This window comes from Dermochelys coriacea, chromosome 3 (assembly GCF_009764565.3).
Source record: "Dermochelys coriacea isolate rDerCor1 chromosome 3, rDerCor1.pri.v4, whole genome shotgun sequence".
In the NCBI taxonomy this organism is placed as follows: Eukaryota; Metazoa; Chordata; order Testudines; family Dermochelyidae; genus Dermochelys; species Dermochelys coriacea.
In genome coordinates, this window is record NC_050070.1 from 37,090,839 (window position 1) to 37,118,545 (window position 27,707).

Consider the following 27,707-nt stretch of genomic DNA (forward strand, 5'->3'; position numbering starts at 1 on the left):
CCCTAATCCGTGGTGTAAACAGAATTATTCTGTCATCCTAGCTACCACCTCTCAGGGCTATGGATTAACTACACCGGGGTAGTAGTGACTACATTGAAGCACTACAGCAGTAATGGTGCCGCTGTGCCATTGTAGCATTTTAAGTGTACACAAGCCCTTAGGCTCCTATGTGTCTAAGTCACTTTTGAAAATGGGTCTTAGGTGCCTGTGTCACTTAAATGCTTTAAAAATGTACTCTATTACTTACCTTTTGATTTTAACTGAAAAAGCAACACAATCTAAATGTACAGTAGCATTTTTTAAAGATCTTGAACAGCAGGTTGGAAAACTCTAACTTGCTGGGTAAGGGAGTTGCATTAGATGTTTTTTTTAATGTTTCATTAGCACAGATAACCTAAAATGAAGATCAGTACAATAGATTCATAGATTCATAGATACTAAGGTCAGAAGGGACCATTCTGATCATCTAGTCCGACCTCCTGCACAGCGCAGGCCACAGAATCTCACCCACCCACTCCTGTGAAAAACCTCACCCATGTCTGAGCTATTGAAGTCCTTAAATCATGGTTCAAAGACTTCAAGGTGCAGAGAAGCCTCCCTCAAGTCAACCATGCCCCATGCTACAGAGGAAGGCGAAAAACCTCCAGGGCCTCTCCAATCTGCCCTGGAGGAAAATTCCTTCCCGACCCCAAATATGGCGATCAGCTAAACCCTGAGCATATGGGCAAGATTCACCAGCCAGATACCCAGGAAAGAATTTTCTATAGTAACTCAGATCCCATCCATCTAATATCCCATCTCAGGGGATTTGGCCTATTTACCCTGAATATTTAAAGATCAATTACTTACCAAAATCCCATTATCCCATCATACCATCTCCTCCATAAACTTATCGAGTAGAATCTTAAAGCCAGATAGATCTTTTGCCCCCACTGCTTCCCTTGGAAGGCTATTCCAAAACTTCACTCCTCTGATGGTTAAAAACCTTCGTCTGATTTCAAGTCTAAACTTCCTGGTGGCCAGTTTATACCCATTTGTTCTTGTGTCCACATTGGTGCTGAGCTGAAATAATTCCTCTCCCTCTCCTGTATTTATCCCTCTGATATATTTATAGAGAACAATCATATCTCCCCTCAACCTTCTTTTAGTTAGGCTAAACAAGCCAAGCTCCTTAAGTCTCCTTTCATAAGACAAGTTTTCCATTCCTCGGATCATCCTAGTAGCCCTTCTCTGTACCTGCTCCAGTTTGAATTCATCCTTTTTAAACATGGGAGACCAGAACTGCACACAGTATTCTAGGTGAGGTCTCACCAGTGCCTTGTATAACGGTACTAAAACCTCCTTATCCCTACTGGAAATGCCTCTCCTGATGCATCCCAAAACCGCATTAGCTTTTTTCACAGCCATATCACATTGGCAGCTCATAGTCATCCTATGATCAACCAATACTCCAAGGTCCTTCTCCTCTTCCGTTACTTCTAATTGATGCGTCCCCAGCTTATAACTAAAATTCTTGTTATTAATTCCTAAATGCATAACCTTACACTTCTCACTATTAAATTTCATCCTATTACTATTACTCCATTTTACAAGGTCATCCAGATCCTCCTGTATAATATCCCGATCCTTCTCCGATTTGGCAATACCTCCCAGCTTTGTATCATCTGCAAACTTTATTAGCACACTCCCACTTTTTGTGCCAAGGTCAGTAATAAAAAGATTAAATAAGATTGGTCCCAAAACCGATCCCTGAGGAACTCCACTGGTAACCTCCCTCCAACCTGACAGTTCGCCTTTCAGTAGGACCCGTTGCAGTCTCCCCTTTAACCAATTCCTTATCCACCTTCTGATGTTCATATTGATCCCCATCTTCTCCAATTTAACTAATAATTCCCCATGTGGCACGGTATCAAATGCCTTACTGAAATCTAGGTAAATTAGATCCACTGCATTTCCTTTATCTAAAAAATCTGTTACTTTTTCAAAAAAGGAGATTAGGTTGGTTTGGCACGATCTACCTTTTGTAAAACCATGTTGTATTTTGTCCCATTCACCATTGACTTCAATGTCCTTAACTAATTTCTCCTTCAAAATTTTTTCCAGGACCTTGCATACTACAGATGTCAAACTAACTGGCCTGTAGTTACCCGGATCACTTTTTTTTCCTTTCTTAAAAATAGGAACTATATTAGCAATTCTCCAATCATTCGGTACTATTCCTGAGTTACAGATTCATTAAAAATTCTTGCTAATGGGCTTGCAATTTCAGGTGCCAATTCCTTTAATATTCTTGGATGAAGATTATCTGGGCCCCGCGATTTAGTCCCATTAAGCTGTTTCAGTTTCGCTTCTACCTCTGATATGGTAATATCTACCTCTATATCCTCCTTCCCATTTGTCATGCTACCATTATCCCCAAGATCCTCTTTAGCCTTATTAAAGACTGAGGCAAAGTATTTGTTTAGATATTGGGCCATGCCTAGATTATCTTTAACCTCCACTCCATCCTCAGTGTTAAGCGGCCCCACTTCTTCCTTCTTAGTTTTCTTCTTATTTATATGGCTATAGAACCGTTTACTATTGGTTTTAATTCCCTTTGCAAGATCCAACTCTACTCGACTTTTAGCCTGTCTCACTTGATCCCTACATGTTCTGACCTCAATTAGGTAGCTTTCCTTGCTGATCCCTCCCATCTTCCACTCCCTGTATGCTTTCTGCTTCTTCTTAATCACCTCTCTAAGATGCTTGCTCATCCAGCTTGGTCTACAACTCCTTCCTATGAATTTTTTCCCCTTTCTTGGGATACAGGCTTCCGATAGCTTCTGCAGTTTTGATTTAAAGTAATCCCAGGCCTCCTCTACCTTTAGATCCATAAGTTCTTCAGTCCAATCCACTTCCCTAACTAATTTCCTTAATTTTGAAAGTCAGCCCTTTTGAAATCAAAAACCCTAGTTGCAGATTTATTTTTGTTAATCCTTCCATTTAGTTTGAACTGAATTAGCTCATGATCACTTGAGCCAAGATTGTCCCCTACAACCATTTCTTCTATGAGGTCCTCGCTACTCACCAAAATTAAATCTAAAATGGCATCCCCTCTAGTCGGTTCAGCAACTACTTGATGAAGGAATCCATCAGCTATCGCATCTAGGAAAATCTGAGCCCTATTATTATTACTAGCACTGGTCCTCCAGTCTATATCTGGGAAGTTAAAGTCTCCCATGATCACGCAGTTTCCATTAGTATTTACTTTATTAAAGACATTAAAAAGGGCTCTATCCATATCCAAATTAGATCCCAGAGGTCTATAGCACACCCCAAGCACTATCGTAGGAGAGGCTTTACTAGTTTTCTTCCCCAATGTAATTTTTGCCCAGACAGACTCTGTCTTATCCATTGCATCGCTTCTTATTTCTTTACATTCTACCTCATCATTGATATACAATGCTACTCCACCCCCTTTACCTTTGTTTCTGTCTTTCCTAAAGAGCACATACCCTTCAATACCTGTAGTCCAGTCATGACTACTATTCCACCATGTTTCTGTTATCCCTATGATATCTGGTTTCACTTCCTGCACCAGTAGCTCTAGTTCCTCCATTTTGTTACCTAGACTCCTCGCATTGGTGTACAAACATCTTAATTTTTGCTGTTTGGCCTCGCTCACATTTTGTACCCTATTAGGCACAGTCATTCTACATCCAATATAACCTATTAGACTAGTATCCACACCGCCCTCACTCCTTATATACATTCTCCTACCCACGGCTGTATCCATTCTTACTTCATCTTCTTCCCTCTCAATGCTAAAATCTGGCGTGGAGATTTTCTGGACATCTCCCATCCATCTCCCCCCAATTCCTAGTTTAAAGCTCTCTTTATCAGTTGTGCCAGCCTCGATCCTAGAAGTCTATTTCTTTCCCTACTGAGATGAAGTCCATCCCGAGAGAACTGACCTCTGTCCGTGAATGCCTCCCAGTGGTCATACATCCCAAAGCCCTCCTTATAGCACCACTGCCTAAGCCATCTGTTGACAGTCATAATCTTGTCAGACCTTTGTTGCCCTTCTCTAGGAACAGGAAGGATCCCGCTAAAGATCACCTGAGCCTCAATTTCCTTAAGCATCTTCCCCAGCCTAGCATAGTCTCCCTTAATACTTTCCAGCGAGAATCTAGCCATATCATTTGTTCCCACATGAAGGATAATTAGGGGATTCTTTCCCGCTCCCTTTAGGATCCTTTTCAACCTCAGGTCTACATCCCGTATCTTAGCACCCGGAAGACAGCACACCCTTCTATTCTCAGGATCAGCTCTAGTTACAGGCCTGTCTATTCTTCTCAATAAAGAGTCCCCGATCACATAGACCTGCCTTTTCCTGGTGACAGTGCTATTCTCCAGTGTCTCCCCTGTTCTCTCTGGCTGCAAGTTCTTTCCATTCCTATTTTCCCTTACAATCTTCTTCAACCCATCCTGTATCCTCCTGGGGCTCATATTTGGTGTAGTCTCCCGTGACTCTTCCCCTTTTTCTGTAGGGCTAGCCTCTCTTCTCCCTTACCCTTCCACCTTCAGCGACTACCTTCTTCATTTTCCAACTCTGCAAACCTGTTCCTAAGCTCTGTTTCTCCTTCACTAGCCCATCTTTTTCTCTGCCTGGTTCTTTGAGTCACATGTTTCCACTGACCACTTTCCTCATCCAGTCTCCCCTCAAAATTCCCCAGCCCTGCTTCCATCCGTGAGTCTGAGCTTTTCCCTTCAGATACCTCATATCTTTGCTCCATCATCTGCTCAAACCCCTTCCTAAACTCAACCAGACTTTCCACCTGCATCTCCAAACCTCGGATCTTTTCCTCCATCAGCTCTATCAGACGGCATTTCATGCAGAAAAAACTCTTACCGGTTCCCCCCTCCAGGATCATGTACATACCACAGCTTCCACATCCAGTCATCCTCAATGTGTCTTCCACTACAGGAGTCATTCCCACAGCTGCCTCTGTATCTGTCATCTCCTTCCCACCTAAATCCTGTTAATCTGGGAAACACAAGCCACACCAAAAAGACCACCCCCCCAGCAAAAGCAAACCCAAAACAAGCACCACAATCCAAACTCCCCTGTTTAGAGCTCTGTTTACTAGCTCCTGTGCCGCTGCAGCTGTCTGTGCCACTGCCTGACTGGCTGGCTACCTTTATAGGGCCCCTAGTCAGAAGCCCCACCCCCTAGGCAGGGCTCAGCTGCTCTCTCAGCACAAAGCCCCACCCCCTAATCAGGCTCAGCTGCTCTCCCAGCACAAAACCCCTACACACACACACACAAATACAAATACTAAAAATACAAAACCAAGTACAACTACCTTCTCCTCCAACAGAACTCCCACTCAAACTCCCCTGTTTAGAGATCTGTTTGCTAGCTCCTGTGCTGCTGCAGCTGTCTGTACAATACATAGAGCAAAGGAGCTCAAATCATATAGAACTAAATAACGGGAAGGGCACATTGCAGTTGACACTGTTGTAATGTACACACAACTGTAAATACCAAAGAGCTCTTAAATTCAGATTATTATGAAGATTGGTATTAAGGTGCTCTGCCAAATCACTTGCCCCCAAACTTCCTGAATCTGCTAATGCAATTTTGAGGTTCTTTTTCATTATGGTACAAGTGAAAGCAAGTGTCTTGTGACCAGTCTCAGAAGTCATCTAGTCAGTTTGAAAAAAAAGAAAGAAATTAATAACATTGAATGAAATTCAGGGGACTATGAAGAGGTTGTGGGGGAAGAGCATATACCTCAACCCACAGAAAAGACACAAGGCAACTCTGCCTCGCTTCTATGACTTAATCCAGCCCTGGAAATAAGGACTATGATCCCTGTGTTAATTCTGTTCAAGCGTTTGTGGCCTTTGGTCTGCTTAAATTTGAATCTAGTAGCCCTACCTCACCACCAAGCCCCTATCCACAATGGGCTATTGTGAGCTGATGTGTAGCTCAATTCCGTGTGTGCATTGTTGTATTAATGTAGAGGGAATAAAAGGGCCCAAAGAGTTAAAGGTGTTAATATAACCCAGTCAGTGTCCAACATTAAAAGTTGGAAACAAGATTCAGGGTTTGGTATAGAGCAGTGGTTCTCAACCTTTCCAGACTTCTGTGCCCCTTTCAGGAATCTGATTTGTTTTGCATACCCCAAGTTTCACTTGACTTAAAAAACACTTGCTTACAAAATCAGACATAAAAATACAAAAGTGTCACAGCATGCTATTACTCAAAAAATGCTTACTTTCTCATTTTATCTGTATTAAATTTTAGTTTTTACTGACTTTGCTAGTGCTTTTTATATAGCCTGTTGTAAAACTAGGCAAATATCTAGATCTACCCCTTAGAAGACCTCTGTGTACCCACAGGGGTATGTGTACCCCTGGCTGAAAGCCACTGGTATAGAGACCTCAGCCTGCTTAGTGCAAATGTTATGTCTCAGGGTTTGTCGGCGAGTGGGATTGAACCGGGGATCTCTGGAGCTTAGTGCACGAGCCTCTACCACATGAGCTAAAACCTGACTGGCTGTTAGCTCAGCCTGTAGAGCAGACTCATTTTATCTCTTTCTTTAAGTAGTCTCGGTGCCACTAGATGAGACAGAACACCACACCCAGAAGGTGTGTGGATTACACAAACACATAATTCAAAATTCTTTTAACCTTTAAATAAAGATACAGAAGAGAATGAAAAACAGTTAATGCATCTGAAATGTAAAGTACAATATTAAATAAGGCTTTCATTTTAACAACATCCTTGTTCCCTTTCTCTTTAGCTGGAAAGAGTTTTTAAAAGGAAAACCTCCCTCGTTTAACAGTCTTTTAGGAGATATCAGAGATGGAGGCAACTGTCCTTTTGAAGAAAATAGAAGTTAGTTCTGATGGGCTAGAGCTGTTGTTAAAGTCCGATCCTGTTTTCTTTAAGACAAACACACACAACAGGAGAAAGAAAAGAATAGCAAAGATAGAAAATGCAGCATCTCTCTCTGGTGTTGACTCTCACTTGCAATCTCACTGCCGGAAAAACACAGGCCTTATCAGCACATGGCCTTATCAGCCACTCCAAGACCTGGCAAACTCGTACCAGCACTGGGCTGTTTGGGCACTGCATTTAGTTGTCCTCTCTGGTCACAGGCCAAGAGCAATATATGTAGTCTTGGCCAGCTAAGTCAGACTTTATTAGACGGAAGGAGAAAGGAGAGAGATAAGAAAAAGAAGAAATAAGATAGGGAAGGGAAAGGACACGTGGGGAGGGGGAGTACCAAAGTCTCACATCCAAAGTGGTATTTGGGATTTAGCCAAAGCTGGTGGAGGTGGCGATGTCATCTGGCTTACTCTCTCTGGCCCAGTCTGGTCAGGATATATTTCAGGATTAGGATGAAGAAGGTCGGGGGTCCCAGAAGATGGTGGAAGTGGCAGCCATAATGGTGAAGCTCACTCATTACCCTTGTCTCATTTTTCAGTCAGGCAGAATTGCAGTCTGTTGGCATTTTCCTCAAAGTCTTTTTTTTTTTAGGATCCCATAAGGAAGTTATGGGTGGAATAGACCATCCTCTCATTATTTTGCCCCTGAATTAGGCCTAGTTTCCAACTCACTGATTTTGGTTCACTGATTTCTTGTTCCATGTTTTTCTTGTGCATCAAGCATGATCTCAACCTGGCCCTTGAGTTATATCAGTAGACCTTTTTTCTTTTTAACTAATTCAATCTTTCTGTCTCCCTTTAGAACCTTTTTCCATCAACATTTGTTGCTATAGGTTATTGTGACACTTTATAAACTTTCACTCACTTTTCACAGCTGAGTTCACAATAATGGTAAATGTGTAGGCCCAGTTATTACAACAGCAGTCATCCCATGTGCCTGTTCTAACACCCCCCACCCTTCCTGATTAAATTACTGTGATTCTACTGAATGAAGGCCATTAGCATCCCTCAAGCCCTGAGTGAACATCGTCAATAGTGAACAATATTGGCATTGTTTAGGAAGTTGCATAAGTGAGAAAAAATCATGCAGGTGTGAGCCTGTAACAGCGCAGTGCCCCTGTGCCCTAGCAGTTCTAGGCAACTCTGTTTACAACATGGCAAACACACAGTGAGTTGCACAAGGCCACACACCTGCTGGCAAGTACAGAGGAAGGGCTGAGACCACAGCCCACCATCTCCCTGCCCAGTTTAACAAGGACTAGACAGTCAGAGTCCTGAGCCACGGCCAGGGTGTTAATGATTCTGGTCTACTTTTTTAAGGGACACTATTGTTCTGGTTTGGGGATAGACCCATCCCAGCTTTCTGCTACCAGCAGGAAGCCATCTGCTCTTTGAAGGAGCAGAAGAGGATTAACTGGCAAATGATCTGGCTAGATAAAATACAATCCATTTATCAGACAAGCTGCTGTGCATTCAGCATCCCACTCAGCCTGGACCAATCTGCTCCCATTTTAATGCTGTCATACCTGCTGCCTCTGGGTCTTGAAACTACTTACCTTTTTTGCGCTTCCAACAGCCACCTTCACTTAAATCTCTCCTTTAAACAGACTTCTTCAGTGTTTAAATTTGGCTTACAATTGGATATATTTACAAGAGTCCTGGGATTAATCTGGAATTTTGTGCTTTTGTGGGAGGTAATCCAGTACTTTATGGTGTACCTGGAGGAAGGAAATAGGTGCTTTACAATGCTACTGGGATTTATCCAGTGCTTTGTGTTTCAAACCTCTTCTGTTTTCCTAATTTCTATTAGATAGGTGCATTTGACAATATTTTCCTTAATTTTTGTAAAGTCCCAGCACCCAAAGGGACTCAAAAGAAATAATATAATGTACTTACTTGATCTGGAAATTGGCCAGTCATTAGGATTAACACACCTACTCTTTTGAAAAGTACCATGGGGTCTTCAGTGACCACCAGACTCCAGGACCTTGGTTTTGCATCTTGTGGAAGAAAGCACTACCAGCACCATATGCTGAGCACCAGGCTGGAGTGCTGGCATTGAACTCAGAGGGAGACATCCTATCTACTTTGAGTCTCTATTTCCCACAACCTCATTTTTCATTGGAGGTTTCTCATCTACATACCAAGCTAGTACATCTTTGCTTCATTTTTGAGATCACAGCCTATGAAATGCCCAAGACCCATACTACTGACTAGTGAAAGTATATTGATAAAAGAATTAATGAACTGATAACCTGTAAGAATTGTTATATATCATGGACTTTCAGTATGTCTATAACCAGTATTTCTGATTCTCTCCTTGAAAATTAGCACTGCTTTCCTTCTGTTAAGATCTCATTAAGTAACACTTCTTTTTAGACTGTACTTGATACAATGATTTAAAACCCTTTTTGTACAAGAACATTTCAATGACATACTGCTATCTTAACTGACTGCCAAAATGTCTGGGTGATAAGGTGGGTGAAGTAGAATCTTTTATTGGACCGACTTCTATAGTGAGAGAAACAAGCTCTTGAGGTTACATAGGGCTATTCTTCAGGTCTGGGTATCATTTGTATTGCAGATAGTTGCTGTATAACAAACTCCTGAATTTGAAGACAAAAGTAGCTCTGGTTTAACCCTGTGCAACTCCATTTTAGTCAATGAAGCCATTCAATGCCCTTGAAGATGTTGAAGTTACACTTGCATACATCAGGGCTGAATTTGGCCTGTCATCCTGTGTTTATTTTATGAGGAGTTTAGTTTGACATGAAAAAATGAAATAAATATGTATACTCTGTAATAGCTTTTGGTTGTAATAGGATAAAAAAATTATACAAAGGCTCATATTTGTCATGTGTTTTCTTAATGAATCTGCTCTCAAAGGAAAAATAAATAAATCATATACCCAGAATGATGTATTTAAAAGGTACTAAAGAACCTGAAAGGTCTTCAAAATTTACTAATACATTATAGTGCCAAAAAAAAGGTATTGAATCATGAATCAAGGCATAAACGGTTCATTCTGGTTTTGTGATGAAAGCCACACAAAAATTTCACAAGCGCACACAACTGTATATCTAGTATAAAGTATTTTGCTTTCCTATGCAATTCTTCTAACAGTACAGCTTTCAGATACAACAAGAGACAGGATTTGTCACACACATGATCAACATCAGTATCATTAATGGGTTACTTCTTCCACACAAGCTGGAACGTTCAGAACTTTTCTTGAAAAGGAAAATAGTAGTCTCTCTTCAGCAAACAGAAGCCAAGACGTAGGAAGAAGTTGACATATCTTTGTATAGTGCTCAGCACAATGGGGTCACCATCAGCATGGGTGCTACTGCAGTATACATAATAAATAACACCACCATATAACTGGCAACCTAGATAATTCTGAAAAAACAAATTGAACTAAACCCAAACTTCTGGCAAAATTCTTCTCTGAGCTATAATTGTAGTAAAGGCAGAATTACTCCACTTAGGTCAGTGAAGTAACTCTAGCTTTACACCAAAGAGCAGAATTTGGCCCTTCATTGGCATCTGGAATTGATGAGAATTATGATGACATTCTTGATACCTGCTGTTTGAGCTAGTAGAAAAATTCTTGTTGAAATATATGGGGGGAGGGCAGGGAAGGGACTGGAAAGTAGCTTTTTAACTAAATGCAAACTTTTACCAAAAAAAATCAATTTTTTTCAGTAATTTTTCTCTTATTTTTTTTGAAAATCCTTGCTCCATTGAAGTTAGTAGCAAAACTCCCATTGACTTCAATGGAGCCAGGATTTACCTTTTAAGGATATCTGATTTAAGAGCTAAAATTATTATATAGGATAATTTAAAGAACAACAAGCTAGATAAATGTTTAAACATGTCTAAACCTGTTAAAATTATCTCCTAAATATCTGTCTAAACAATTCATACATGTCAGTAGTTGCTGCATCATATCTGTGGGACAGAGAAAACAGTGAGATTGTTGACAGTGATAGAGAACTGGGTCAGAGGGGACAAAAGGTGAGGAATTCCAGGGGACAGCAGGACATCCAGAAGAGATTTCATGCATACAAAAGGATTTAAAAGAATCACCTGTAACAGAAGTTTATTGAGAGGTTTATGATTTTCACATAAAGAACAAGCAGCTAACAGCTGATAGGATGAGTGACTACATATAGGTATCAGAGTAGCAGCCGTGTTAGTATGTATTCGCAAAAAGAAAAGGAGTACTTGTGGCACCTTAGAGACTAACAAATTTATTTGAGCATAAGCTTTCGTGAGCTACAGCTCACTTCATTGGATACATCCGATGAAGTGAGCTGTAGCTCACGAAAGCTTATGCTCAAATAAATTTGTTAGTCTCTAAGGTGCCACAAGTACTCCTTTTCTTTTTGTAAATATAGGTAATGTACTGATTTTATGTACAACTAGTGGCTGGCCCACAGTGTGAATAATGGGAATAACACTGCTAGTGTTAGACAAGGGAGATTTCCTTCAACTCATGCTAGAGGCCTCTGTCCTTGCAGCTGAAGAGCCAATGTTCTGGTCCTAATTACCAAAATCAGGTATCTGAATGTATGCGTGTTGTGATGCTTGTAGTAATTATGTCAGTTGTATGCAAGAAATGGATGCCTGACAAGTGAAAATCCCCTGGAAAACCAGGTATTCAAGAAATTTTTGGTTTCAGAGTAGCAGCCGTGTTAGTCTGTATTCGCAAAAAGAAAAGGAGTACTTGTGTCACCTTAGAGACTAACAAATTTATTAGAGCATAAGCTTTCGTGAGCTACATCCGATGAAGTGAGCTGTAGCTCACGAAAGCTTATGCTCTAATAAATTTGTTAGTCTCTAAGGTGCCACAAGTACTCCTTTTCTTTTTAAGAAATTTTTGGTAGTTGGTAAAAGTGGATGCAGAATATGTGAGGTCAGCAGTAAACAAAGCCATCTGAATCCTTCCTGTGCCATCAGATGTCACTTAGGGCACAAACAAGGTTCCGTTGTCCCTGTCTATCCTGGGCCAATCTTTACATATCCTATATGTTGTTTATTCCCATAAAATTTGCCCCCCTAAATACTGTTTGACGGAGGGATTCTTTAGGTCAGCCCCTTTTACATGTTCCTCCACCTGCCCAATGGCATGCCTACCATGGCAGATGCTCTGGCTTCATTCTTAACATATGTCCCAGATATTTCCATCTTCTTTTCTGGAGAAAAAGAGTCAGAGCCAGCCCACAACATTTTGGCACCTGAGGCAGGGAGCTCAAATGACACCCCATGACCCCTCGCTTGGCCCAAAACTTTGAAAGGTCTCCAATTCTGACTTCTTCCTGTTCTACTCCTCTCATGGTACTGCTCTGCTACCTACACCAATAAAGGAGGACTAACAACTTAAAATGCCTTGTTCAAAAATTTTAAGTAACACTTAACTTTCAAATGCCTGAACAGCAAATGTAACTTTTCTTGTCTGCATAGTAAACACTGGCATTTTTATCTGTTTGAATAATCGAAGTGGTGCTCTCCATGCCTTCTTGGTTGCAAAGATTTGAACTGCTTCCTGAAGGTCCACAGTCAGGACCAGCTCATGCTTTCCTGAGATGGTTGAAAGGTCGACCAGCCTCTCCTGTGTCATTGTGGAGGGTAGATGTGTTTTTATTAACTTCAGCTTGCAGAAGCTGCATTCTCCACTGACAACTGTTACAGGAAGTGTTAGAAGTATGCGCAGAGCAACAAAAGCATTTGGAAAGAGTGTGGTCATCTTATTTGTGCACATATATTCCAGAACTGCCTTTGGAGTTGATCCTGCTGAAATGTATCTTGAAAGGGCTTTCAGTTCATCACCTAAATCACTCGCATCAATATTGTGCGTGACATCATGTGTCAACATTGTATCTAGTGCCCTGCATTGCTGGTATAGGTCTTCTTCAGGTATAGTGAGGAGTTTTGGAATATCCTACAACATCCCAATATAGTGCTGCGTTCTTTGAGCTGCATGAAACTTTCTTCAATTGACTGTATTGCACAGTCTAGCACCTGGTTAAAGAACTCAACTTTAAATTGTTGTTTGGGGTCTCTTATGGGATTATCCCATGCCTCATAATCAAAATGTCGTCTTCTTCGGTGACTCTTGTATTCTTGAATGGGTGGGAAAATAGCTTCAGTGTGAAGTTTCTCTGCCAACTTCTGTGCACTCTTCAGAACGTTTTGAAATCCCTCATCTGACCGGTAAGACTGTAGGTATGACTTTGCTTTGTCCAGTTGTTCCATTGCTCCAGATATATCAAGGTCAACACCTTGGAGTCTCTTGCTTACAATGTTTATTTCAAACAGTATGTCATGCCACAACACTAATCCACACAGAAATTTGAAGTTATGTATGATTCTGGTGATTCCATTTCCCTCTGCCACTGTTCTCCCATGAACAATTCCTGTCATAGCATTATCCTCCATAATGGCAACTATGGCATCATCTATCTTCCCAATTTGGTGTTTGATAGGCTTTATCGCCTCCACTTGACTTTCCCATCATATGGCACTCAGTGGCTTCAGTGTCAGAGAGGATGTTCCCAGATGTTGTTTCAAAATTTGCCATCGATGAGTTGATGCAGAGAAAAACATATATATGCTTTGAATTACATTAAAAAATTCAGCAGCCTCACTAGAAGCTGATGCTGCATCACTGACCACCAAGTTCAATGAATGAGAACTGCATGGGACAAAAAAAGCTCGAGGGTTTAACTCTTGGATCCATGTCTGCACTCCTCTGTTCTTTCCTCTCATGTTGGCACCATTATCGTAGACCTGATCTCTCATGTCAGCTTTCGCAATTCCCATATCTTCCAGCTTTTTAAGAAGCACATTTGTCATACCAGCTCCTGTAGTATCATCAATGTCAATAAATTCTAGAAAATGCTCTCTGACAGTCACCATTGCGGGGACATTTTCGCTATGTTCTGTTGTTGTTACAAAACACACCATTAAAGTCATTTGTTCCATGTGGCTGATGTCAGGTGTGCAGTCCAGAATAACAGAGTAATATCTTGCTGACTTCAGATCTGCCACAGTCTTCTGTTTGACTTTTGTTGTCAGTAACTGTATGATCTCATTTTGAATTGTTTTTCCAAGGTAGTGTTGTGTGTACATTTCTTTGGTGGTGACTCTTCTTAGATGCTCTTGAAGTACAGCATCAAACTCAGCCATCAGCTCCACAATTTTAAGAAAGTTTCTATTGTTTGGCACATAACTGATCTGAAGTGCCATGCAGTGCTAGGTTTTGGGTAGCAAGCATTCTCACAATGGCAATGAGCCTTTTCAGAACATTTTGCCAGTAAAGAGACTCTGATGCAATCTTCTCTTGATGCTGATCATCTATGGTGGCCTTTAACCTTAGTCGCATCTCAAGCTCTTATTCCACCTATGGAATGCTTTCTGGTGATTTGCTGCCTTCTCATGGCATACCAGATTTCTAGCCAGATTTTTTTCCAGTCCTTTGTTCCTGTAGAAACCAATGCGGCTCAAACATTAGACTAGAAGAGTTTGTAACAAAAACAGTATGCAGCATTCTGGGGTTTTGAGTTCATAAACCATGGCCTCTCCACTTTGTCACCATTGAGGATTTCATGCCAGTAACGTGTTGGATGGACACTTTTATTTTCATTGTCTTTGGGGAACATGAAGTTTTTCACCTGCTGTGGACAATGCAGTACAAGGAGGTCCCTCAGGCTACTGTTCAAGTGGGTCCACATCCTGGATCATCTAGACTTAAGGAACTAAACTCAGCAGCAGCTGTTTCTTGTGCCTCCACCACATGCTTCTCTGATCTAGACTTTTCTTCAGGAATGTGCATGGTTACATCCATTTGAAATGGAGATATGGATGCTACAATAGCTGCCAGGTCACCTGCACTTTGACTAACTGGAAGTTCAGGCATCTCCTCACCACTCACATCCTCGCTGGGGCCGGAAGGCTTACCGTGAATATTTGTGTCTATGTATCTCAGGAGAGCTCCTTCCTGCTTAGATAGAAAAGCTTCCTTTGCTTTCTTTCTTTTTCTGAATGCTGCCCCAGAGGGGCATTTTATTCTTTCACTCATGACTGCTGTTCTGTGCCAGCTATAGTGGCTCTCAACACTCAATTGAAGGGGACAAATAAGCAGGCTGGTAGCAGGGCCTGAGTGAGGGGAGATCAGCTTTTAAGGGCCTAACTGGCTCCTACTACTTCAGTTGACTGCCTATTCTCCTCAAGTGGGTTCAGGGAAGCAGCAGGAAACAGGAAGCTCCCTGAGAAGCTGGTGTTAATCAGTCCAGGCTCCTGGGCGTGCTAGAGAGGTACCTAAGAGGCTTCTCCTCCTCTCTCCCCCTGCAGCTCCTGCTGCTTTCTGTTATTCCATCTCACCTTTTCTCCTGCCTGCCTGTTATGTCTCTTGTGCCCTCCTTCCTTCAGCACAGCACTCCACCATCTCTGTGCATCTAGAGCAGAGAGAATTCATATACACCAGTAGCAGACACAATTGTCTACACTCTGGGTCCTAGTGGCGCCCCCCTGCCCCACAGTCTGGTACCTGAGGCGGCTGCTTCAGTTCGCTTCATGGTAAGGCCAGCTCTGAAGAGTTATTGAACTTTCTGACAAATCCTGGCACTTGTTATAAGTTCATTTAATTTAATACCTAGTGTTTTCCCGAAGCACTTGCTTTTGAAGGCAATTAGACATCTGTCTATACCTTTGATGGATTTCTAGCTTCCACATCCATATGAGAAGGTGAAAATAACGTTTGAGTTAAAGATTAAGCATCGTTTTTTTCAGATGTACACATTTGTGTTACTGACACACATAGCAACTGGTAAAAGTAACTTTCCTTCAATTCTGACTGGTTAGCCCAATGTGCCCAATTTTTACAAACTTACTCAGTTGCTGAAAAGCTTGCTAAAGAGTTTATATAACTATACCTTATATAGTAAAGAAGAACTCAGACTGGAAGGTCTTTGGATACAAAGGTATATTTCTTTGCATCTTGTATAGTGCTGAATATATTTTCAGTGCCTAATACATAGTACTTTTACCTAGCTTGCTAGCTAGCTTTATTAGATTTTCCCTTGGCTTACATTATTTTTTTCCAGGAAGTCATTGCACAACTTTGTAATCTGTGCAATATTATTATCCATGATTCTTTAACAAATTCCTGAATGCATGTTCCGCAGGAAAATTTTAGAAAATTTAACTGTCTTCATATATCCCCTAAAAGATCTTCTAGCCTCCTCCCCGCCCTCCGACCCCCCAAACATACAGAGATCTTTTTTGCTTTTACTCCTTATTCTTATTTACATCTCAAGCACATACAGGACATGCAATCTTTCTGTCATAAAACACTGGATCCCACTCCTTCTGAAGCCTATCACTGCTTCTGCTGAGTCAGCTGGAGGGATCATTAGACTGAGATTTGAAAAGCTGCTTTCTCTCTCCTTAGGGGTTTTGTGTGTGGTGTGCAAAGTACTCCCAGTCCCAGCCTTCAGTCAGAATCTGAGATACGTGGCTCCCCCTTGTGGTTTTTTATTGCCAGCTGTCTTTCTTCTTTAAATCATCAGAGCTATAACTGTTGAAAACAAGACAGTATTATCTAGCCTGTAGTATTTCATGTGCAAAGAATGTCCCTTTGTAGAGCCCTTATAAATTATAGTCAGGAATGAGGAATTACTTTTAAAAACTTGTTCTTTCACTCAGTCTCTCAGGTTGTCCACGAGCAAAGAAAAGTGGAATCAGGATAGCACAAAGCAAGGAAGACAAAGAAGACCAAGAGCCAATTAGGTAAGTACAAATCTAGTCAAATAACCTTTGTGCATATTATGAGAGCAGGTATATCTGCAACCTGATTTTTTAAAATATGAACTTTATCATATTTGTCATAGTAATTCAAGAACAAAGATACACTTAACTAAAGACCACAGTTAGTTGTTTTTAAATCAATGGAAAGGTCATATCTGGTTTGCTTTAAACAAATTCAATTGTTCTCTGACTATTAAAGGCTGAATCCTCCACTGATATAAATCAGTTGACTTCAGTGACTTGACTTCAGGTGAAGAGCCATGCTTATTTACACCATCTGAGGATCTGATCCCTTGTATTTGGAAAGTTTGAAAAACTGTATTTTTAAAAGGGAAAATAAAAAACAAAAAAGTTCAAGTCCTCCACAGCCTTGTTCTGTTAACACAGTGAATAAACACTATAGAGCTACATCTGACACACAAAGTATTTAAAGGGATTCAGAAGTCAACAGGAGTTGTGAATGATCACCTCTGAAAATCAGGCCAGTGATTTGGGTGCCTGCAAATTGAAGCAAGTGCCTAACTTTAGGCACCCAAGCTTAAAAATTTTGGTCCATGTTTCTCCTTGTGAGATGTGGAATGACCTCTGCTCCGGTTGACATCAGTCGGTATGGAGACTCCTCAGCACCTTTCAGGATCAGACCCCAACGTTGCAGCATTGTTTTAGTGTAGGATAACCAGACAAGGAAACTGACTACTCTGACTGTCCAAGCTGCACAAATTGTAAAATTTAATCAAGCAGCAACGTGCTGAAAAGTACATTCAGTGTTTAATACTCTAAATTGCTCCTACTAACACAGGTAACAACATTTGTTTCTTAAAAATAAATGGGACTAAATATTATGGGGGGAAATCTTGAGCAACAGTGAGCACCTGATGAGCATACAAAACTCCTTTCATTGATATCTCTGGGCCCAATCCTGTGAGATTTAATAGCCTCTAATAGCCAGTCAGCCAATGAGCACTATCACATTTCACTATCTGCCCCAATAGGAGCTGTCGGTGCTTAAAACCTCGGAAGCTTTGGCCCATGATTTTTAATCTGACAATGTCCCTTTGAAGTACTAACTATAGCAAAGGTTTGATTGAGATCTAAGTCTTTATAACATTACCATAATTTTAAAGTAAATCACCTTTAAATTTCATACACATTCTTAAAATGCACATAGAGTTATGCTAAGTGAGATTTTAAAAATTTAGAGTTTTTAAATTTCACTATTCAGTCACTGAAGCTCAGTAACTATCACTTTAATCCCAGTGTGCAATTTACCATAGTAGACACCTTCATTTAAAACATGTACCCTGCTACTTTCTCTCCAATATGCAGTGCAAGTGGAAAGCCTAGGACTTTGCCATTGATTAGCATGGTTATTTTTTATCAGCCAGAGAGCTGAAAATCTTTTTTTGATTAACAAAATTCTTCTAGCTTCACATGTTTGACTATTCCATTGGGGTATCTTTGTGATTTTTTTTTAAGTCCATAGAGCATGATTGTTCTTTTCATGTCAGGTTTATTTTGACTTTGTTGTAGAAGCTACCAGGTATATGATGGCAAGACAATAAAGTTTATCTCATCTATCTGCTATCCAGATGTCCAGTTCCTGGTTGTGATGGTCAGGGTCATATAACTGGAAAGTATGCATCCCATCGCAGTGCATCAGGGTGCCCTCTAGCTGCCAAAAGGCAAAAGGATGGGTACTTAAATGGCTCACAGTTCTCTTGGAAGTCAGTGAAGACGGAAGGTATGTCATGTCCAACTCCTGGATGTGACGGCTCGGGACATGTCAGTGGTAGTTTTCTTACCCATCGTAGGTGAGTAACTACAGTTTATAATTTCCCCTCAAAAGTACTCCTTAAGTTAGATAACCCTGATTTGCAGTACAACCTCTTGCCATGGCATGTTTCTGTTTTAATTTCATTTTGTCTTTTTTTACTCTGTGGGAAGCCACCTTTCTAGTGGTTTAAGCAGGGAGTCAAGATTCCTGAGTTCTGTTTTTAGCTATAAAGGTCTTTCAGGAAGAGATCATGATTCCTTTTGTATATCGAAGGAACTTCCAAAAATAAATGTTAAATTTTAAAAACTCCAAATCTGCCACTGCCTTGCTGTGTGACTTGTTACCTAGGAACTTAGGCCTACCTTTGCAAACTTGGGTGCCTAAAGTTAGGCACCTAAATTCATCTGTATAAGCAGCCTGATTTGCAGGCGGGTTGAGCACCTGCATCTCCCATTAACTTCAGGGAGAGACAAATGCTCAGCACCTCTGTAATATCAGGGTACTTATATAGGTGTCTGTGTATGGACTGAGATGCCTAACAAAAGGTTGGCCTTACCCTCTCTGTGTCTCAGTTTACTTCTGTGAACTGGTATGTTTACCTACCTCATGGAGGTGTAGTTATCACATTCTGGGCTGCAGTCCAGACCAGTGAGGGCACATGAAGTAAACTTTTCTTTTGCAAAATGTAAATAGGTCACTGTGGTGTGTTTTTACAATTTGATTCTTGAACAAGTTGGCAGAGATCCTAGAGCCCACAAATCTGGTGTGAAAGGATTTTACTATCGAGCTTAATTTTAAACAGCATTCCACTCCGACAATGTCAGCACTATGGATTGACGTGGACTAGCTTGAAAGAGACGTGGACTCAGGAGCAGCTTAGCTACTCTAATACATTATAATAGAGGTGCATGCAAAGATGTTATTTTAAGGGCCCTTTGGTCCTTTCCCTTGTGTGTGTTCAGCACCTCAATTTCATTGTGACTGTCTTGTTCGAAATACATCAAATCAGAATTCACCCATTTGAAACACGATCATGTACGTGTAAAAATCCCTTTAAGAGGAACGAGGTTACCTAAGCTGTTTACAATCTATCTGAGTTGAGCAAATTAAATATATTTTCCCTTTTGGAGAGCAAGATATTTAAAAAGCATGTGCTTACCTTACAGTAGTCTTGTGAGCTAATGCTCATGCCCATTATAAATTATTGCTAAACACAGAGGGAAAATAATTAGCCTTGAATAATATACCCTGTAATGTCATTGAGAACAGTGGAGTTCCATGGGGTACAAGTCAGGCAGAGCTTGGCTCATGGAATGAAATCCAGCATCTTCCAATCCTGTCACAGAAGGCTCCACATGATGTAGAAGTGCAATGGGGGATTCATCACAGTAGTGCTGGGTGAGGAATTTGTGGGCAGACTGGCGGAACAGCAGGGGAATGGCAAGTTGATCTGTGAACTGTGTGGCTTCACTGGGGAGGAGTAGTGGTCATCATCCACTGTTTTCTCTCTGTGGAGAACAAGGGGCTGGTCTGTATTAATTTATTAAACCTGAATGTGACGGGGTCCTGGGAAACATTTATTGTCTGACTATTTTAGAATATGGACCATAAATATGGGTAGAGTTAGTTAATAGCAGGGCTGACAGGAAACAAGCAAGAAGTTAACACAATGAATCCAAATAAGATACCTCTTGGTAAATAAATCAGGAGGTTAAGGAACAAATACCTGAGTTATTAGCTGTGAAGATACTATTTGCAGGCCCTGGCAAAGTTACACAGCTGTTTTGCTAAGGCTGGGAACAGACTAATCGAAAGAACTGAAATGGTTTAAAGGTGACTCTCTAAAGGAGGGCAAGGCAGTTGTTCAGAGCAGCTCATGAAGAGCAGACTGACACAGACAGGTCCTGTGGCATGAATGGGTCTGAAGCAACTGGGTCTTCCAAAACTTCTAGGAGATGGTGAGCCTTCGGTGAAACAGTTATGCATATAGCTTGTCTCTTGTCTTATGCTTTGTTCCTGCTATTCAGATTAAACATTACTTTGGTTTGAAAAAGCTGTCTGACCATTGTATCATCTGTTATAGAGGTTTGTTTCAGCAATAGGATACATACCACCGTTAGTAATTCTGCAATTTCATATTTGAGTTCCTTCAGTACTCCTGGGTGAATATCATCTGGTCCTGGTGACTTATTACTGTTTAATTTATCAGTTTGTTCTGAAACTTCCTCCATTGATACATCAATGTGGGACCATACTTCAGATTTGTCATCTCAAAAGGACAGCTCTGATGAGGCTATCTCATCCTCTGCAGTGAAGTCAGATGCAAAGAATTCATTTAGCTTCTCTGTGGTTGTTTTATCTTCCTTGAGTGCTCTTTTAACACCTTGGTCATCTACTGACCCCACTTCCTATTTGGCAGGCTTCCAACTTATAATTTACTTTAAAAATATGTTACTGTTAGGTTTTGTATCTTTAGCAGGTTTCTTCTCAGATTCTTTTTTGGCCTGCCTTATTATACTTTTACTCTTATGCTCCCAGAGCCTGTGCACCTTCCTATTATCCTCAATAGGATTTGACATCCAAATTTTAAAGTATGCCTTTTTGCCTCCAACAGGCTCTATTGCGCACTGTTTAGCCATGGTTATTCTTTTGATCATCTTATTGTCTTCTGATTTGGGATATGCATTTAGTCTGAGCCTCTATTATGGTATTTTTAAATAGTTCCCATACTGCTTACAGGCATTTAATCCTTGAGACAGCTCCTTTTAATTTCCATCTAACAAGCATCCTCATTCTTGTATAGGGCCCCTTTTTAAAGTTAAAGGTTACTGTGGCGGGTTTTTCTGCTATTTGACCTCCTACAAGGATATTAAATTGAATTACATTATGATCACTATTATCAAGCAGTTTAGCTATTGTTACATCATAAACCAGATCCTGTGCTTCACTTAGGACAAATCAAGAATTGTGTCTGTGGGTTCCAGGACTAGCTGTTCCAAGAAGCAGTCATTATTAGTATCTGAATATTTTATCTCTGCATCCCATTCTGAGGTGACATGTACCCAGTCAATATGGGAATTGCTGAAATCACCCACTGTTATTGTGCTTTCTGCTTTTGTAACCTCTCTTAATATCTTTGGAATTTAACAGTCACTGTCACCATCCTGGTCAGGTGGTCAGGAATATATTCTTACTGCTATACTCTTTTTATTCAAGCATGGAATTTCTATTCATAGAGGTTCTGTGGTACAATTTGTTTCATGTAAGATTTTTTACGTTATTTGACTCCATGCTTTCTTTCACATATAGTGCTACTTCCCCACCAGCACAACCTACTCTATCATTCCTATATATTGTATACCCTGGCATTACCATATCCCATTGTTTATTCTCATTCCACCATGTTTCCGTGATGCCTATTATATCAATACTCTCATTTAATACCAAGCACTCTAGTTCACCTATTTTAGCATTTACACTTCTAGCATTTGTACAGAAGCACTTGTATATTTTGTCAATATTCAGTTGCTTGCCTTCAAGTGGGACTCTATTTCATTTTATTGTTCCTCACTAGCACCTACCTATACTTTATGAACTTCTTTCCTATCCTTTTTACTAGGATATTGAGTTCTCCCTTTAAAAAATTTATCCCTAAAGGTCATCTCTACCTGAACCATGTACTCCTCCACACTTGTTGGCTTTTCCCCAGCTTTTAGTTTAAAAAATCCTCTACAACCTTTTTAATTTTATGTGGCAGCAATCTGGTTTCATTTTGGTTTATGTAGAGCTCATCCCTTCTGTTTAGGCCACTCCTTCCTCAAAAGGTTCCCCGGTTCCTAATAAACCTAATCCCTCCTCCCTACACCACCATCTCATCCACACTTTGAGACCTTGCAGTTCTGCCTGTTTTTCTGACCTTGAGTATGGAACTGGAAGCATTTCAAAGGTATCATAGAATCAAAGGACTGGAATGGACCTCGAGAGGTCATCTAGTCCAGTCCTCTGAACTCACGGCAGGACTAAGTATTATCTAGACCATTAATTCTCAAACTCTTGTATTGGTGACCCCTTTCACACAGTAAGCCTCTGAGTGCAACCCCCCTTATAAATTAAAAAAACACTTTCAAAAATATTTGTCACTATATAAATGCTGGAGGCGAAGTGGGGTTTGGGGTGGAGTCAGGGGTGAAAGTAAGTCGAGTGACTTACCGGTACATTGGGGCCAGCTCTGGCCCCCAGAAGGGGCGGGGCTGAGGGGGGGGTCAGAGCCATCCCTAGCCCACCCTGTAAGGTAAGTGCCCCCCCTTCACCCTCCTTCTCCCCCCTCCCCCACTGGGGTAGCAGCAGCAGCCCGGGGCTCCAGGGGCTATTTAAAGGGCCTGCAGCTCCCCTGCTTCTACCACCCCAGTCCTTTAATTAGCCACCTGAGCCCAAGGGAAGCAGCGTGGCTCCAGCGGCTATTTAACAGACCGGGGCGGCAGAGGCAGCTGGAGCCCCAGCCCTTTAAATAGCCTCTGGAGCCCCGCTACTCCAGGGCTCTGGGGGCTATTTAAAGGGCCTGTGATTCCCCTGCTTCTATCGCCCCGGTCATTTAAATAGCCCCTGGAGTAGCAGCGGCGGGGCTCTGGTGGCTATTTAAAGGGCCGGGGCAGTAGAAGCAGGGGAGCCCTGTGCCCTTTAAATAGCCGCCAGAGCCCCGCAGCTGCTACCCCAGGGCTCCAGCAGCAGGGCTCTGGAGGAAATTTAAAGGGCCTGGGGGTCCAGCCCCTTAAATTGCCCCTTGGGGAAGCCAGGCTGCCCCAGTACGGTGTACCGGCTCTTGCCAGTACGCCATACCGGGGTGTACCGGCTTACTTTCACCTCTGCTCCCAAGCCCTCACATAATAATCTTGCGACCCCATGAGGGGTCACGACCTGTTTGAGAACCCATGATCTAGACCATCCCTGACAGGAGTTTGTCTAACCTGCTCTTAAAAATATCCAAAAAGACAGAGATTCCACAACTTTCCTAGGCAATTTATTTCAGTGTTTAACTACTCTGACAGGAAGCTTTCCTAATGTCCAACCTAAACTACCTTTGTTGCAATTTAAACCCATTGCTTCTTGGCCTATCCTCAGAAGTTAACGAGAACAATTTACCTCCCTAATTCCTTGTAACAACCTTTTATGTACTTGAAAACTGTTATGTCTCCGCTCAGTCTTCTCTTCTCCAGACTAAACAAACCCAATTTTTTCAATCTTCCCTCATAAGTCATGTTTTCTAGACCTTTAATCATTTTTGGTGCTCTTCTCTGGACTTTCTATCATTTGTCCACATCTTTCCTGAAATGTGGAGCCCAGAACTGGAAGAGTGGAGGAATTACTTCTTGTGTCTTGCTTACAACACTCCTGTTAATACATCCCAGAATGTTGTTTGCTTTTTTTTTGCAGCAGTTTTCCCTTGTTGATTCATATTTAGCTTGTGATCCACGATAACCGCAGATCCCTTTCCACAGTACTCCTCCCTACGCAGTCATTTCCCATTTTGTATGTGCAACTGATTGTTCCTTCTTAAGTGGAACACTTTGCATTTGTCCTTATTGAATTTCATCCTATTTAGACTATTTCTCCAGTTTGTCCAGATCATTTTGAATTTTAATCCTGTCTTCCAAAGCACTTGCAATCCCTCTCATCTTGGTATCATCCACAAACTTTATAAGTGTATTCTTTATGCCGTTATCTAATCATTGATAAAGATATTGAACAGAACCGGATCCAGAACTGATCCCTGAAGGACGCCATTTGATATGCCCTTAAATCTTGAATGTGAACTACTGATAACTATCCTCTGGGAATGTTTTTTCAACCAGTTATGGACCCACTTTATAGTAGATGTAGGAATGCTACCATAGAGGTCCTGGACTTCAATCTCTTACATAGAAACCTCTCTCCTCCCTTTCCCTGTGTCACTGGTACCTGCATGTTTCCTCACCACTGGCTCCTCCTCAGCACTGCATATAAGACTATCTACATGTCTCAAGAGATCCACTGATTTCCTACCCGGCAGGCAATTCACTATGCAGCTCTTCCAGTCATCACAAACCCAATTATCCATATTTCTAATAATCAAATCCCCTACTATTATTGCCTGTCTCTTCTTAAAAATTACCCCCAGAAGGGTATCCTCGGTGCAACTGGATACCATGACATCATCTGGAAGGTGGGTCCCAACTATGGAATCGTTTCCCTCTGCTCCAGCTTGATGCTTTCCTCTCTTGAGACATTCCTCCTCCTTAACAGCCCGGGAGCTGTCGGACAGGAGATGAGACATCTCTACTGGGTCCCTGAACATCTATGTATCTCTCTGTTTCCCTTTGTTCCTCCAGTGGAAAAAAAAAAGCCAACATAAGGTTTATAAGGCACTAGAGCATTAAAAATGAGCTAAAACAAGATTACACATTAATCTCACTTGTAGCAGAAGATCTATGACGCAGAAGTGAATTATAAAGGCCGTATATCTGATGTGAGTTGATATGTATTATTCTGTTGAAACCACTAAACAATCTGGTGAAATATTTCCATTGGTTGAGGTTGTTTTTAGACAAGTCAGTGATTTTTGACGCATTGAGGGTAAATTCTGCTTTAATTGTTTGATCACTGAAGCAGATTTTATTCATATTTTGTTCTTTCTCCTGAAGGAATGGAGGCAAGTAAATTCCTATACTCTCTCCTTAGCCTGGCAGTAGTCCTTCCTTACTCCATCCTCCTCTTCATTCTCCATTTCTGGCAACCAATAACTCCTCCCATTCCCATAGTAGTCTCTCAGCTTCATTCTTCCTGTTAATCTTATTTCTACCCTTGGTCCAGCCTCTCCACTTTAGCACACTACAGGCATTATGCTAATTCTTCCCTGTTCCTGGCCTAACGTTCCAGGGTAACCTGCCTTCCCCTGATTGTTTCCAACTTGGAGCAGCAGCTAGTAATTACCATTAGGGGAGGTGAATCACATCTGTAGTGCAGGCAGAAGTAAGTGGAGTGTTTACCAGCAGAGAGTGGGGTCTGCCTGGTTCCAAGATTCCCAACTCATTTCATTTCAAATGTAACCCTTTTTCCCATCAGAGTTGGCAGCAACAAGGGCCAGGTTCAGTATCTAGGGGTTCCATTCCAATAACACAATGCAAAACCGGCTCAAGCCCTTACCCAGTGACCTGGGACAAATATATACCACCGCCACTGGGCGCCTCCAAAAGGCACTACTTCCCCTCTCCCAAGCACAGAGTCTGAGTGTAGCAAAGCCTTTTAATAACAGAGAGAAACAATGTGGCATTATGTTGGGGAAACACCACCAACAGGATTCATAACACAACCCATGAGCAAAAAACCCACCCCAAGCAAATTGGGGCGTGTCCTTTCCCTTTGGTTCTTGAGTCCAGCAACCCAAAATCACCCAAAGTCCCAAAAGTCCAACACCCCAAAAGTCTCTGTCCCTGGTCAGTGCAGCCCCAGAATTTGAAAGTTTATCTGCAGAGTTTTATCTCCCAACCTGGGTGGAGATGGGGGGAGTTAAGGGGCACCTTACCTGGTCCAAAGCCGATTGCCCCACCTCTTCATGGGGCTTGGCTCCGCTCCACTCCACCAGCTGTCCCACGAATCGCTCCACTCTGCCAGCCGTCCCATGAGCCGCTCCAGCAATCCCACAAACTGCTCTGCTTCAAGAGTCGCTCTGCTCTGCCTGCCGTCCCGCAAACTGCTCCGCAATATATCTTCAGGCTCCCCCCCTACTTAACACAACACTCAGTGATTTCAGCTCTTAGTAAGTTTAGCTCTTTTGTGATTTCAGCTTGTAGTAGGGGAGCCTCAGTGCTGGTGCACCATTGGCCCAAAGTGAATTCAGCTCAGCAGCCTGTAACTAGATTCCTAATAGAATCAAAATTAGCTCTGATATTCCACAGTGGAGAGAGGAGGAAGTGCAATTAGCATGTAAGGCCCTCACTATAGGGCCCATACCACCACATCTTAATACCTATCCCCAGCCTCTCTCTCCATTCACTGGATTTTGGAACCCATGACCCTAGCCTTGCGAGTGCTGCTTAGTTGATCGTGAGTCCCTCCATCATAACGAAAGGTCAAGCACAGTTTCACTGTCCTTGATTCAAATAATCAGGATAATAACAGTTTATGTCTTCCCCAATAACAGAGTAACTGGGGCTCCTACAGCAGCCAAAATGACCATCTAGGAGGGGTGGTTGTGCTTATGCAAATGAGATCAGGCCCTGAAGTTCTTTTCCACAACCCACCATGACTCGCCACCAGATGTCAGGGTAAAGCTCATCCTGACTCTGCTTACATCAACATTTCAACAAAATACACACATAAGGCAGTTAAAATTAGAGCTGGGCCAGGGGTCGGGACATCTCTGTTGGCCCCATTATTTCCTGCAGGATTTAGGCTTGCCTTTTTTTTTTAATTAAATTTCTAAACCTTATGGGAGCACAGGTAATCTGATTTTGAGTGAATACACTGTTGTCTCATTTGTCCGGCTCCTCAGAGAGATAAAGGGAAATAGTAGGGCAAAGAGAAGTGTGAACTACCCCACTCATTATAATGCCATATGAATTCTGAATCCTAGCAATCCCAGGGAATAGCAACAAGAATTTTCCTATAAACTGGGGACATATCAGTTGGAAGTGTCAGAGGAGAAGAAAGACCTGGGTATATTGGTTGATCACAGGATGACTATGAGCTGCCAATGTGATGGAGCCATGAAAAAGGCTAATGAAGTCCTAGGATGCAACAGGCAAGGTATTGTCCGTAGAGACCGGGAAGTATTAGTATCATTAGAAAAGGCACTGGTGAGACCTCATCTGGATACTGTGTGAAATTCTGGTCTCCCATGTTTCAGAAAGATAGATTCAAACTGGAACAGGTGCAGAGAAGGGCTGCTAGGATGATCTGAGGAATGGAAAAATACCTTATGAGAGGAGACGAAAAGACCTTGTCTTGTTGAGCCTAATCAAAAGAAGTCTGAGGGGAGGTGTGATTGCACTATATAAATGCATCTGAGGGATACATACCAGAGAGGGAAAGGAGTTAGTTAAGTTGAGCACCACTGTGTACCCAAGAACAAATGGATATAAATTGGCCATCAACAAGTTTAGGCTTGAAATTAGGCAAAGGTTTCCAACCACCAGAGAAGTGAAGTTCT

At 41.7% G+C, this 27,707-nt stretch overlaps 1 protein-coding gene across 20 annotated transcripts in view; it reads left to right on the plus strand.

Moving 5' to 3' along the window:
- MYT1L (myelin transcription factor 1 like) overlaps positions 1-27,707 on the plus strand; it is a 394,424-nt gene that overhangs the window by 349,319 nt on the left and 17,398 nt on the right. For all 20 annotated transcript variants that reach the window (XM_043510300.1, XM_038397032.2, XM_043510302.1 and 17 more), the window contains 2 exons: positions 16,648-16,731; positions 18,339-18,560. In XM_043510300.1, coding sequence (XP_043366235.1) covers positions 16,648-16,731; positions 18,339-18,560 — 306 coding nt within the window. The remainder of the gene's footprint in view (positions 1-16,647; positions 16,732-18,338; positions 18,561-27,707) is intronic.